The sequence below is a fragment of the Pholis gunnellus genome (assembly GCF_910591455.1).
Source record: "Pholis gunnellus genome assembly, chromosome: 5".
Lineage (NCBI taxonomy): Eukaryota > Metazoa > Chordata > Actinopteri > Perciformes > Pholidae > Pholis > Pholis gunnellus.
This window is the reverse complement of record NC_136531.1, coordinates 21,624,267-21,637,676: the sequence shown is the minus strand read 5'-3', so window position 1 is coordinate 21,637,676 and position 13,410 is coordinate 21,624,267. Positions and strand designations below refer to the sequence as shown.

The following is a 13,410-nucleotide window of genomic DNA, read 5'->3' as shown; positions in this document are numbered from 1 at the left end:
GCTTTAAAAATAACTAATTAACGCTCTTTTCTCAAACCAGCCTGACAGCTCTGCAACGTTGGCTACACCAAACAAACGTTACCTAGCAACAGCTGGGATTCTATTGGCCACTGTCATTGGTGGGTCCTCGTTGCCTTCACGTGTCCTCGGAAACGTTGCATGTTACCTTGAAATGGGTGAGCGTACACAAATTAAGATAAATATGTACACCGTTTTTTTCTCCATTTAATCCCTGGTTAGTGATGTTAAGGGACAAATCTACAGGGACAATAGAAATATGTTTCTTAAAAAAAAACAACGAGATGCCATATTTGTACTGTGTCTTTGCCAAATGAAGAGACAGATCAACTATCTCTGGGAACCGATATTACACTAAACACCGTAAAGGCAACGGTGGTTTTCACTATAGGCATCATGGCAACATGCAGCAGAATAGTTTGGTACGCCACAACAAACGCCATACACAAAAATGATTTATGAAGACAGTTTATTGGTGACTATATTTTCTATAAAATAGCTTTCCAGAGAGACTCACGTTGCTCAAAGGTGAATTCACATCGTTATCAGCACAACTCAAAGTACATTTGAGTACATTTTAGATCATAATAGTGTGATACATAAGTCCAACTGTGCAAAAAGTTTGACATTAATTTGTCTTTATACACAACTCATACATACCAGAGGAAAACTGTTGCTGTTATGAGAAGGTTTAATTTAAAAAAAAATAAACAAACATTTAAAAAATGATTTTGACATAAGGAGTACAAATAAAGTTTTGTTTTTGGCATTCAAGTGTTATTGTAATATTCAAAACAATAACAAAAAAAAAGTACATTTTTGGAAAATCACTGAGCTACTGGCATGGGCTGAACAACGCACACATCTTGAACTGGTTAATGAACTTCTCTGTTTACGTGAGGTAGCAGATAACATCAGTCGGAGTTAAACACTATTGGGGAAGCAGACACGTACTCAGATTTAGTCAAGACTTCAGTCCGACATCTCCATCAATCACACAGGTGCAGAGACGTCGCCGGTATGGTTTCTCGCATCCGTTTGGCTGCATGTCAAATACGAGTTCAGGTCTTGGAGTCAGGGCAACTCTCCTTTGGTTGTGACACATCTTTTGGTTGATAACAAACAGGAATTCTTCCACACTAGCTGAAGGCAAGGACACCTCTGTCATAAAGGAAGATGTAAACAGAGCTGCACCGCATACAGCAGTGTACATAAACAGCCACATGATCAGTCTTCACCCAATTAATAGAACACATAAACCTAACCTGGAGGCCTGTACTGAGAGTATCTAACTGATATTTTGTGGCAAAATAAGGCAATCGGCGAGGTGAATATTCACAAAGCTTGAAAATTGAGTTCTCAATGCGCGACAGAATGCACGTGTTATCTCGACTGAGGCTCCAGGAAGATAGCTTGACGATGAAAATGTCCTCGCTTCTATTTTTCAACTGCTAGGATTCTCCGAGGGTCCTTCAAAACTTAATCTGTCTTTGGATGCGTCCATAGACATCTGTCTGTGTGTGTGCGTCCTCCGGTGTCTGCTGAGCGAATGGCTCCATGAAAACCTGCGACCGCAGGTGAGGCACAGGTACGGCCTTTCTCCCGTATGCGTCCTCTGGTGTTTCGTCAGCGACTTGTACCGCGTGAAGGTCGCCCCGCATTCGTTGCAAATGTACTTCTCGGACTTGATGTGAACATTCTGCTCGTGTTCTTTCATGTTGCCCAGCTGCGAGAAGCCCTTGCCGCACACGGGGCAAAGGTGCGGCTTCTCTCCCGAGTGGGTCAACCCGTGAATATTCAAATCCTGGCGGGAATAAAACCCCTTGGCGCAGATGATGCATTTGTATGGTCTCTCCCCCGTGTGGCTCCGCATGTGCCTTTTGAGTCCTTCGGAGCGGGAGAAGCGGCTCTCGCACAGGGTGCACCGGAAAGGTTTCTCTCCCGTGTGGGAGCGGAAGTGCCGACGGAGCTCCGAGGCCTTGAAGAAGCACATCCCGCAGTCGGCGCAGCAGTGCGGTTTCTCCGGCTGCTCCTCGTGCGTCTTCTCGTGCGCTTTGCAGTGGCCCGACTCGGAGAACCCTTTCCCGCAGACGGAGCAGGTGAAAGGCTTCTCCCCGGTGTGCATCCGCTTGTGACGGACGAGCTTGTTAAGTTTGCTGAACGTCTTCATGCAGAACGAGCACTGATGGGGCACCTTGGGTTTCTTCGAGTGGGTGTGCTTGTGCCTCTCGAGCTTCGACGGCCTGTTGAACACCTTCCCGCAGTCGGGACAGGGGTGCTGGTTAGTCCTGCTGTGGCAGTTCTGGTGTCGGATCAGCTTCTCTTGTTGTATGAAACTCTTCTCGCAGTGCTGACACTGGTGAAGAGTCTTGGGCTTCCTCGTGTGCACAGGCCTATGCCTCTCCAGCTTCGACGGTCTGTCGAACACCTTGCCGCAGACGGAGCAAGGGTAGCTCTTGTCTGACGCGCTGCTCTCGGGCCGTCTCTCGGGCTCGGCGGCGGTTGAGGCGTCATTGGAATCCGAGTCTGAGATCTCCTTCACGATGATTACTCCGGGACCTGAGGAACAGTCACATCAAAGAATTACCGACTAATATTACATGATGTATCAGAGAGGAGGACCCAAAGAAAAATGATGAAAACACAAGGAAGCATCGACGCTTACTTTCGTCTGAAGATTCTGTTTTAGGGACAGACGCTGCGCCCGGGCCCATGACTGCAGCCTGTTCACACACACAGACGCAAAAAACAAGACACACACAGAGGAATTGGAAACTGACATCATTGTGGTAGAGCAGGGATTCAGTGTTGGTCTTTCAACATCTGTATAACATAGAACGTCACTGGATTGTTGAGGATGAAACTGATTTAAACATGTTGTAATGATATATCGTCAAATAGCACTTCTTTATCTAACATGAACACACTCAAACATACAATGTAATTTGAATGCAAATCCCGTAGACTTATGTTGTATTTATAAAAATGCATACTGGCAAAAATGTCACTTGTCAGTGCTGTATTGGGGGGGGGGGATAGTAACATTTTCTAAATTACCACAAACCTAATTTGGTAATTGTGTACAGTAATGTATTGTTACTTATTGGCCGACATATACGCCGATACGATATATTTAATGACTAATGAATTGTAATGGTGGAAAAATAGCCGAGTACAAGATTTATTAGCTGCACACTACTTTGATCACAGATACTTCCTGAAATCTCACATCTTTTGAGTAGCAATGCTACATTGTATCTTTCACTTGAGAGATCATGACTTACAGTTTCACACATTCATGTTGGAGATGTGTAAAAATACACGAGGATATGACGAAAGCAGGAGAGATAAACATGTTCGAGGCTATTTCAACAAGGAACTGGTACCCTGCAGAGTGGCAGGGTTCAGCTGTTTGGGTCAGGTGGTGGTTTACTACCATTGACATGTAGCTCTGCTAGCTGACAACCAGAAATGAATGTGGTGTGCTGGGTGATGAGGACCCCCACAGAGGAGAACGTGACGCAGAACAATCCAGCTGTTCTCCCATATGACGTGTTAATGTTAAACCACTCGAAAATTAAACCAGGTGTTGAGGACGCTTCTCCTTCTTTACCCGGCATCTCTGAAGCAGGGTTCAGATATCACAAAGGCCCATTGATGGCTGTTTGCACCATCGCCTGACGAGATAAGACTATATTTATATAGCGTTAATCTACCGACCAGCTATGTGACTTAGCTGTTCACAAAGCTGACTTTTGAGGGATCATGCTGCGATGACAAAACGGATTGGACGAGAGAATGCGCCTCAAATTGTACAGTAAACAGTGTTGATTCAGAAAACCACATCTGGATATGATGGATGTGTAAACGTGCAGGAAACATGTTTTTGTATTGAGTTTAGCATGACTCTTCTTGATCTTTACAGAGAACCCCCCCACCGACTGTTGTGTGGTTAGCGCAAACTATTGTATTGCTTTAATGGATGTAAACAATAGTTTGGATTATTGTTTACCTGGGACACACATGCAAACAAGTCAACGTTAGCTTGACTTATTAGCTTCGGCTAAGTTAGCCGAAGCTAACGTTGTTTTCGCGTTGGCTAGCATAGCAAAGGCGTACACGGTCGAGCAGGGCATATAAGATTGAGTCCCACCTCTTTAATAATCCTTAAAACCGAAGGTCGGTCACATCTTTCCTCCGCAGCGTTTTAAATTCAACCTACTTGACATTTCACGATAACTACTTCGCTACTGCGGTCTGGCCAGCAAACACTCGGATCTCCGTGATCAATTCCGGTCACTTCCGGTTTTCAAAATACTATGTCAAGAAAGAGTATATAAACTGCAATTATACGGAAATAAGGTTAATTGAATTACATTCACACTAAGCATAAAACGTGTTACATGAATATCGTGAGTTAAAGGGGAAATACAATTAAATTGTACGTGAAGTGTATTTATTATTTGATTTGTGGGTTGCTGGAAAGATAATCAAATGAATAATAGCTACGCTTTGTTGACATCTTGTTTGGAGAACCGGAAATAGTCTCACGTGGATCCCTCCGCTAACTTTGCAAAGTCCCTCGCTCACTCCCGTTTGAACGATTTTACCATGAATGTCAGTATATAGGTGCACTAAAATGTCAGTGTCTGCTGACTTGACCGCAGTCTAATCGCTGCAGTTTGCCGAACTAGTTGTAGCAGTGGAGTGTTGATGCCCGTTGCCCGATCCTTACACGATACCTTCACATGCCACACGTAAATTCGGATGTTTAAATGGTTGTTTTCGATTAATATCGTATTTTACTGCTCGTGCGCCACGTAGGCGACCTGCCTTGTGCTGTGGTATCTGAATGATGAGACAATAGCATTATGTACAGCTTAACGTTTTATTTAAAAGAAAAATGTGTCAACTGAGGTAAAGCAACTTACAGTAGACGCATCCAAACATTACGCTGATTGAACAACGAAATACAAACCAACCGGTATGTTTGCTGTTGACATCGTTTTTTATTATCTGCTCAAAATGTCTTTTTGTCTTTTATCGCAAAAACAAACATTCGAGCAACCAAACAAACAAAACAACAAGAATACATTTTCACACTTCAGATCAGGTTCCGATGCATCCTTACACTTACGATAGTTTCACAAGCACTAGAAGGCAGCACATGTCTCATAAACAAGGTGTGCATATAAAGGATATCAAAACCCTTCACGTTATTTTAACAGCAAATAAACAGACATGACCTCGTATACACACATATGTATAGGCCTACACCAATTATTAGTAATAGCCTCCATATGTTGACAACTCAGAAACTAGTTAAACAGAAAGTAAAAATATTTTTTTTCTCAGTATGAAATTGCTTTTGACTCCATTACGCAGTAAAAAAATATATAAATATAATGTTCACAACAGGTCTATATCAGAATAAGTCATTAGACGTAGGGAAAACACGAGCCACTGATCACAATATGTGAAAAAGAGCATGAAATTAAATTGCGTATCAAATGCAAATCAACTGCAAAATACAAAAACATGTGGAATTATATACATCCGGCAAAAGTACTCTCTTTTTTTGTGCAACAGATAGGATTCATTACAGCAGATGCCGTTGCACGCAATAGCTCAACCCTTCCCTCTGTGATCAAATTAGAAGTGTTTTTTTTCCGTGTGGAGATTTTCCTTATGTTTCAAGAGAGCTTCCCTGTGAGAGGAAGCATTGTTTATGTGGGCTTGTGTAGAACCGTGAGACGAAATGTGCAATATAAGGCTCTACAAATAAACGTGACTTGACACGTGGACATTAAAGTCAAGTAAAATCTCCCTCAATTCCTTTGCAATATGTCACGTGCACACATGTGCATTTCACAAAATAAATATCTGAACATTTAAATAAAAATCAAGTCCAATGAAACAGCATTGTGAAGAAAAAAAATGGCAGAGTGTTTCGACCACAAAGATGCAAAGTGTCACGGCTTCTCTCTCCCTGCCTGTTCGTCTACTCAGAGGGAAAGCTGTGAGAAAAGGAAATAGAGTTCTGGATGCCCCACACTTCCAGGGCCTGGATCTTGAAATGTCCCTTGCAGAGTTGGGTGCTCTTGAATGTGTCACAAGGCTCTGAGAGCCCCCCCTCTAGGTCTTCCTGTAGGCAGAGTGCGTGGCCTCCATCACCACCTAAGAAAGGACAGAAATCAGCACCGCATCCACACACTGTTAACTAGAACTTTTTATAACGAATAAATAAGACCTAACAATATGTTCCACTGGCGTACCGATTATGAGCTGACTGTCACTGCATGCGATGAACATGGAGGCTTCCTGTTCCTTGGGTCTCCTCGGCTCTTTGGCCGTCGTGGGCTCCTCTGATGGGGCGGTGAAGGGGATCGTCAGGTAGCTGGGGTCCTGGGGGGTTCCGGCGGGACAGGTCAGAGTCTGGGTGGCGATGGGGGAGCAGCCACCGTTGGACATCGGAGAGGAGGCCAAGCCGCCGTCTCGAGCCTGCTGAGGGGAAGCTGCTCTGGTCATTATGTTGACCATAGCCTGCTGGTAGCGCTCCATGTTGGGACGCAGCTGAGGGAGCGAGCAAACTTCTGGTTTATTGAACGATAATGAAGAAAGTTGACACAAAAAAAAATCAGACTTAAAGCATGTTGCAGCAAACCCTGTGATGTGACGAGTTGAACTCAAGAAGAAGAAGAAGAAAGCAGGAATTTGTCTCACCGTAAAAACAAAACATTCCCCGGTTCCAAAATACGTGAGTCCCTCAGAGTCGTGCTTTTTCCTTTCTATCACATCTGTTGACAGGAATGCACCGAAGACCTGAGAAATGAGAATTATTTCAGCACAAAATAAAAAGCTTAAAGACACATTGCATTCAAATCTATTAAAGAAAAAGGAAAAGCATATGTCGCTAAATATCCCAATATTCCTTATCTAATGTTACCTCTTCACACATAGTTTTGATAATCAAGACCGCTGGTTCGTGTCCCTCCACATGTGAATAGAATCTACATGAGAGAGAGAAAAAACAGGATTTATTGTTGTTTTTAATATCCTTACGCTTTTTAACAGACAGTTCAGAACTAGTTGTTTCAACTTAAGGTATTTTTTCATAAACAGCGTGAACTGAACTGTGAGTGGCTTGACTTTTACACTCAAAGCAAACATGTTGATAGTGAAAACACGCGGCCCCGTTCTGTTAGGTAACTAGACCTGAGAATCTGCTTTTCACTGCTGGCACACGGTGTTCAGCAGTTATTGATCCATGATGCCCTCATTTAAAGGGACAGTTCACCCCAGAGTCAAAAAACACATATTCAACGCCGATATCTCCAAAACTAGGCAACTCACACCAAAACAATCTAGACTGATAAATACTACTACAGGTGAGAGGTAAGATATATACTTTTGATTTTGGTGTGAACTGTCCCTTTAATAGTGCAAGTATGAGGAGACAGAATTAAAGGACATGAAGGCTTTTTACATATGAAAGAAAGGCTTCGAGCCATAATTCATCAGCTCTTTGTTTCGCAGATGGTTTTTTCTCGATGACGTGTTGGACGAAGGTGGCTTACGAAGTGAGGCTTCTTCCGTGTTCCGCCGTGCTAAACAGCCGGATGGGGCTGAAAAGGGAGAAGCGCTCAGGTATCCAGGCCCAGACGACTCTCATCTCGGTCCCAGTCACGACACTGGAGGCGAAGTTGCTGAAGTTCACCGTCTCGACCGACTGCCTTTAGGAACATAGAAATGACGAGAACATGAAATTGAAATAAGATAAATGTGAGCTTTTTTTTCCCCAGCAATTACCCATGATGAAAAGTCCTTAATCTTATTATGAGCAGATTCCTTTACTGTTATTTCTGCCGACAAATAAGCCTCTCACGGGCTGTTCTATATCAAACTTGTGCGCTGACCCACCTCTTCTGGTGCGTGCCGACACCTTTTTGCATGAGGGCGTCCTTGTTGGCATTGAACAGGAGGTTGAGCTCCCTCCGCGTGGCCATCGGGATCATGAAGGCCCTCTCCAGAAGATTCTCAGCCGTGCAGTGGCGAGCCACGCTCTGCACGAACCTCTTCATGTCCGTACGGAAGTCTTCCACGTCCGCCACTCTGGATGACACAGATACCTTGTAGAGGCTGAGCAAAGCCAGCGCCACCCTACGCAAGAAACGACACGGTTACGGCCATGCCGTGAGAAACCACACACTCAGATCTTTGTTTCCACATGAGGCAGCAACAAACCTGTAGAGGACCTTGTAGCCCTCCAATATGTAGACATCCAGCACTCTGATGGCGTATGTGAAGGGAAGGTCGGCGAATATCCACATGATCCAGTCGGAGTAGAACTCAAAGAGGTTCTGGTGAGAGCTGGCGATCAGCTTGCGGATGCCCCTGCAGCACCTGTTGGCGAGGTCCCCGAAGGTCATGCAGGAGGCCCGGTAGGTGAGGAAGGTCTGGTCGATGTAGCGCTTGTTGGGGTCGTCGTAGCAGATGAGGCGGGACACGCTGTGGAAACACTCGGCCTCGTCCTCGCTGAAGTGGAGGAGGAGGGAGACCAGTTCGGGCAGGATGGGGCAGAAGTTCATGTCCGGGAAGCATTTGCCGAGGCAAATGAGGATCTTTTTCACGGAGTTCAGGCCTGCTTTGTTGAGACAGTATCTGGATAAGAGAGGACGGAGGATTCACTTGGGGAGACTTTCATTTAAAAGCACACATGATAATTCAACATTTAAAGCATAACATCTTGGATCACATCTTTTTTTTTTTGTAAATCCAACAAAGGTCACTCAAAATTGTAACCAAATGAACTGACACATTTAAAGCTACTACAATGAACTTTCATTTTGTGTTGATTTTGGCAGTCTCCCGTGCCTCTCTTCCCTCCAGCGGGTCTAGCAATACGGCCTGGGTCTCCAGCAGCGTGGTGTTGGCTCCCAGCGGGGACCGGAGGAGCAGAGAGGAGAAGCTCTGCTCCTGGAGGAGGAGGAGACGCTGCCACCGGGCGGTGAGCTCTCCTCCTCCCGCCGGAGCACCCGATTGCAGGTCGAAGGCGAAGCCAGATCCGGGTCTGTCTGTGGCGGGCTGGTCGCTGCCGGAGACCCCGAAGGTATCTGAGCTGAAGGAGTTCCTGGTGAGCCTGCATGATTTAATCATCCCACCCGGTGTCATCGATGACAAGCATTAACAGCCAATCTTCTCGCTGATGGTCTTGTTTACTTATCTAGGTCTTATAGAGGCATTGCTATTAAGTTGACTGTTTCATAAGCAGTAACTTTAAACATGATGAGGGCACTTGGTTTGTTCTCTTGCTAGTTTAATCTTCATACGTTTTTTTTGACTACAGTGTACATGTTTTTATGTAGCACCATGTCTATGACACATGACCCAACATTATCCCACCAAAGTACCTGGGTATTTCTCCTGCCTCCATGTACTCTGGGACCGCATGGGTGCTGATTTTCTGTTCTCCAAAGTGCTGCTTGGCCACTTCATTGTGGACATTTCTGTCTGGAATGATGCGCCTGCTGCAGATTTAACATCAATTGCATTTGGATTTAGATGAAAAAGCACTCACCGATTTTGCAAAAAGTCTCATCAATCAATGCACCGTGTGCTTCATGACATCGTTCCATAAAAATTCAATCTCAACCTTGAATTGATGCTGTGGATGATGTGGTAGTAAGCTTTGGCCCTCAGTGTGTGCGGCGTGGCCCAGAATCCCTCTCGGCCCATGGTTTTCAGCTGCTGGTGGTCACTCTGCAGGATCTGCTGGTACCGTGTCGCAGCTTCGGGGTCGATCTTCTCCCAGTCCACAAACTGCCCATACTTCATCCCCGAGCAGGAGTTAATCTCCCAGTTGTCCGACTCAGAGATGGTCATCATGGACACTGGCTTGAGATTGCCTTTACTGCCTGAGTAAAGTATGCACACACAGATATTTCAGTTTCATTTTAGGCAAATAGACTTTGGGAGAGGAACACATGCGATTATGAAAAAAAGCATAATTTCAGTACCATTATGTTCTCTTGTTTGAGAGTGCTTGCTTCGTTTGGACTTGGACTTCTTCGAGCTGACTGGAACACCGGGCCCATCCCCTTCTCTCTTTTCCTTTTTGTTCACTTGATACTGGATTAGGGAGCTCGCCCTCTGCCTCAGCGGACTGGGCCGTGAGACGTTTCCCGCCTCGCAATCGGAGTTAAGCTCTGTCGTCTCACAGCTGTAAAAGGACCTGGAGAGCAGTAGAATCAGCATCAACTATGTGCTCAGTAATAAGTATGCCCGTTTTTTTCTTGTGTTGTCCCACAACAATAAAACCAAAACCCACATCAATTAAAAGTAAGACACATGTCTGTTGAATGATCAGAAAAAAAACAGCACATGTGAAAACATACCTGGAGCGAGGCCTCTGAAAGGTCTCCTCTGCCTCCGTCTGCACGCCGTAGTTCTTGCTTTCCTCCGGACTGTAGTAGGAGTGAGACCTTTGCCGGCCTCTGCCCTCTGCCACGGAGCCCGGGTCCTGGTCGGACGACGCGCACGTTGTGATGGAATTCATGTTAACACAATTGGAGAACTCCGGCGTTCTTGAAACGTCGATCATCGTCTCAAGTCTTGTCCCTCCACGCGCTGCGATCTGGAGAGTTAAAAGTGTCACTAAGCTGCACCGTTCTGAGGGCCGGGGCGTTATATAGGCCTGTGGGCCTGCGGTCATGTGAGACAGGTATGGTGGTGTAGGGTTTGTTTGTGGTGACTCCAGCCGTTGAAAAAAAACAACAAACAGTTGTGCTGACTTTCCTGTTTTAACATTGGCAACGTGCAGTGTCTCATTCTGAGAAGTAATTAGTCCGACTGGAATGTATCCTCGGTGCCACTACAATCAGAAGCATCATATATAAGGAATGAAAAATTCCAGATCACATGACTTAACATGACATAACACACTTTACATCCACTCACACCTCCAGAGATTTTTCATCGCTGTTGCAGTTATTACAGACAAGCTTTTAATATTATTTGTTTATAGGGAAACCTGTCGAAGAATTCAATATTCATAATAAGGTCATCTGAAACAGGAGTGTTGCTTTCTCTGAAACCGCCTGGTGCGCAGCAGCGAAATGTCAAATGAGTGTATTCCAAGAAGTCCTCCAAAGGTTATTATTCTACACAACAGATGTGTGTTTTGATCAAAACACAACCACTGTTTGGTCATGAAACATAAAACGTCTACATGCACGTATCTCATATGTGGGCGCTGCATGTAACCGAGTTGAAAAACAAACTCCAGGTATGTCGTCGGTCCTTCATGTTCATTTCCATGAAGGCCGGCATGCTACCAAGTCATGCTTGTACAGTTTGTGGGGCAATGTAAGTAAATGAAAGCAGTTAAAACACACATATCACTCAGCCTGCATACTATTCAGTCTATGGAGACCTATATTGTGACAAGGAGCGTACCGTTTACATCTCTTTAGGTGCATATAAACACTGGACATAATTGACAAGGAGGGGAGGGTGGTGGTGGGGGGGGGAGGGGCAGGTTGTATTTGGGTACCAGCACTCATGTGTGTCCGCAAAAGAAATGTGGCAAACTACACGGGGAGAAGAAAATAAGGGGATGGTTTTAATGTGCAACACAGAAAACGGTGTAAAAAGCAAAGATCCACTTGTCCTAACTCTCAGCATTTCATTCATTTGTGGGAAGAAAACTAAATGCAATTCTTTTTTAAGATTATTATTTAAGATATAAGATATCGTTTTAGTAAAAACTCAATTGCAGTTGAGGTGCAGAACAGAAATCCCAAATAACATCAATGTAGTCACCGATGCAAACTAGAGGAGAGAGGTTCATCTCTTCACACTTTTTGCTTTCACTTCAATTTCTCGGTCTAGTACATTGCAGTCAATCATTTTTCCTATTAAACTAAACAACACATTCTGAGGTCCACTAGTAAGATTATAAGATTTCTCACTCAATATGGAGTTATAAATGGGAAAGTACAGGAAGTGCATTTGTGACACGTTGATGTTGAAGTTAGATGTAAAGGTTTTTTCTCTGCAATAATAATTTAATTCGATCGCCACCCCGAATGTTCCTTTCGATGGTTTCTAGGCCTTCAACCACACGGCTGAACGGATTGCTGTTATGCTCTTTTTAGAAGTGCCTATAGGCCACAGGGTAATCCAAATGTGCTTTTCTGATTGCATACTGTCCAGGATGATTACAAATTTAGGAATTTCATCGACTAATACTGTGTTATTGGAGGATGATAGTTACCCATGATTTCACTCCACCTTGTGGAACAACAGAACAATTACAATCAATAGGGAAAACCTCAATCAGTCCAAATTGGTATGAAGATACAATTATTTTTGTCAGTGAACTCAAGACGATCGTGGCTTCGTCTCATTTCACACATTACAATTTGGGCAAAATCTCAATAGTTGAGTAGGTATTATAATAACAAAATCTAATTTCGGATATACATCACATTCATCCATGTAAATGGCAAAATCTGTAACACTCGCTAACCCTTGGTTTAAAAATATCTAATACAGATTTATTTTTCTCAACTAATATTAGCTTCTACACACCAGCTAATACAAATTAGTCATACTACATCAGGATTTCTGGTGTTTTGACCAAGATGGAATGTTCTTTTATGTGCATTATTGATGGGTCTCAGAATAGGCTATACATGATGTGTGATTATTTGTGTTATATGTTTGGAATTGTACATATATCTAGCTGAGGATTTATACATTGATTGCTGTAATGTGATGATGAAATAAGTAAGTATATTGATTTATATTATGTACATTTACTATCTTTATTTATTGTCAATATGGCCCTGCTGTTTTACATCTTTACATATTGCTCGATATCATCCATTTGTAAAGTACTGATTTGCTCTAAATAAAGTTTTTTTTTTTTTTTTAAGATTGTTCCTCGCAGCGTGCCGTCGTGACGTCACACCCAAACAAGAGACAGATTGCTGTTGATTACTGGCTGGTGGTGCAAACTAACTGGATTTTCTCTTCATAGCTAACTTTGATCGTAATGTCTCAGGACCCGTGGTAAGCAATGTGTTCTCAGGCTACCGTAAATGATCTCAACTGTATTATTAACTACAACACATGGTGTTACTAACGCTAATAACCTGGCTACTCTTTCTGTATCCTTATCCTCTGCTGGCTAAGGTGGTAGCTAGCTAGCTAGCTCTTCCCTGTTGAGATGAACGTTGAACAAATGCAATACTTGCACTTTAATACGCCATTTAGATGATCTCTGTACGTTGTATGACGTAACGTTAGTATAGCGGTCACGGATCAGACCCGTGACATTCGTGGTATTTAAGCGATATACTTGTATTTACTTTTCAGACTGAAGCTTGG

General features: G+C 43.7%; 3 protein-coding genes across 4 annotated transcripts in view; 1 reads left to right on the top strand and 2 right to left on the bottom strand.

Annotated features, from left to right (window-relative positions):
• Window positions 1-498: 498 nt before the first annotated feature.
• Window positions 499-4,270, bottom strand: LOC306695938 (uncharacterized protein). The gene is made up of 3 exons (XM_079159377.1): window positions 4,241-4,270; window positions 2,684-2,741; window positions 499-2,577 (listed from the first exon to the last, which is right to left on the bottom strand). The coding sequence occupies exons 2-3, from the start codon at window positions 2,730-2,732 to the stop codon at window positions 1,463-1,465; spliced, it is 1,164 nt and encodes a 387-aa protein (XP_079015503.1). The 5' UTR covers window positions 2,733-2,741; window positions 4,241-4,270; the 3' UTR covers window positions 499-1,462.
• Window positions 4,271-5,018: 748 nt separating this feature from the next.
• Window positions 5,019-10,618, bottom strand: LOC306695695 (TBC1 domain family member 24-like; the record flags this gene model as incomplete). Its single annotated transcript, XM_079159001.1, has 11 exons — window positions 5,019-6,195; window positions 6,294-6,591; window positions 6,742-6,840; window positions 6,965-7,028; window positions 7,596-7,751; window positions 7,939-8,178; window positions 8,263-8,679; window positions 9,429-9,545; window positions 9,671-9,932; window positions 10,035-10,249; window positions 10,413-10,618. 11 exons carry the CDS (start codon window positions 10,616-10,618, stop codon window positions 6,020-6,022), a joined length of 2,250 nt encoding a protein of 749 aa, XP_079015127.1. The 3' UTR covers window positions 5,019-6,019.
• A 2,366-nt stretch (window positions 10,619-12,984) lies between these two features.
• The window catches only part of stx8 (syntaxin 8), a 43,790-nt gene continuing 43,364 nt past the window's right edge, over window positions 12,985-13,410 (top strand). For both annotated transcript variants that reach the window (XM_079159839.1, XM_079159838.1), the window contains exon 1: window positions 12,985-13,092. In XM_079159839.1, the coding sequence (XP_079015965.1) occupies window positions 13,076-13,092 (17 nt within the window). In that variant the 5' untranslated portion in view covers window positions 12,985-13,075. The remainder of the gene's footprint in view (window positions 13,093-13,410) is intronic.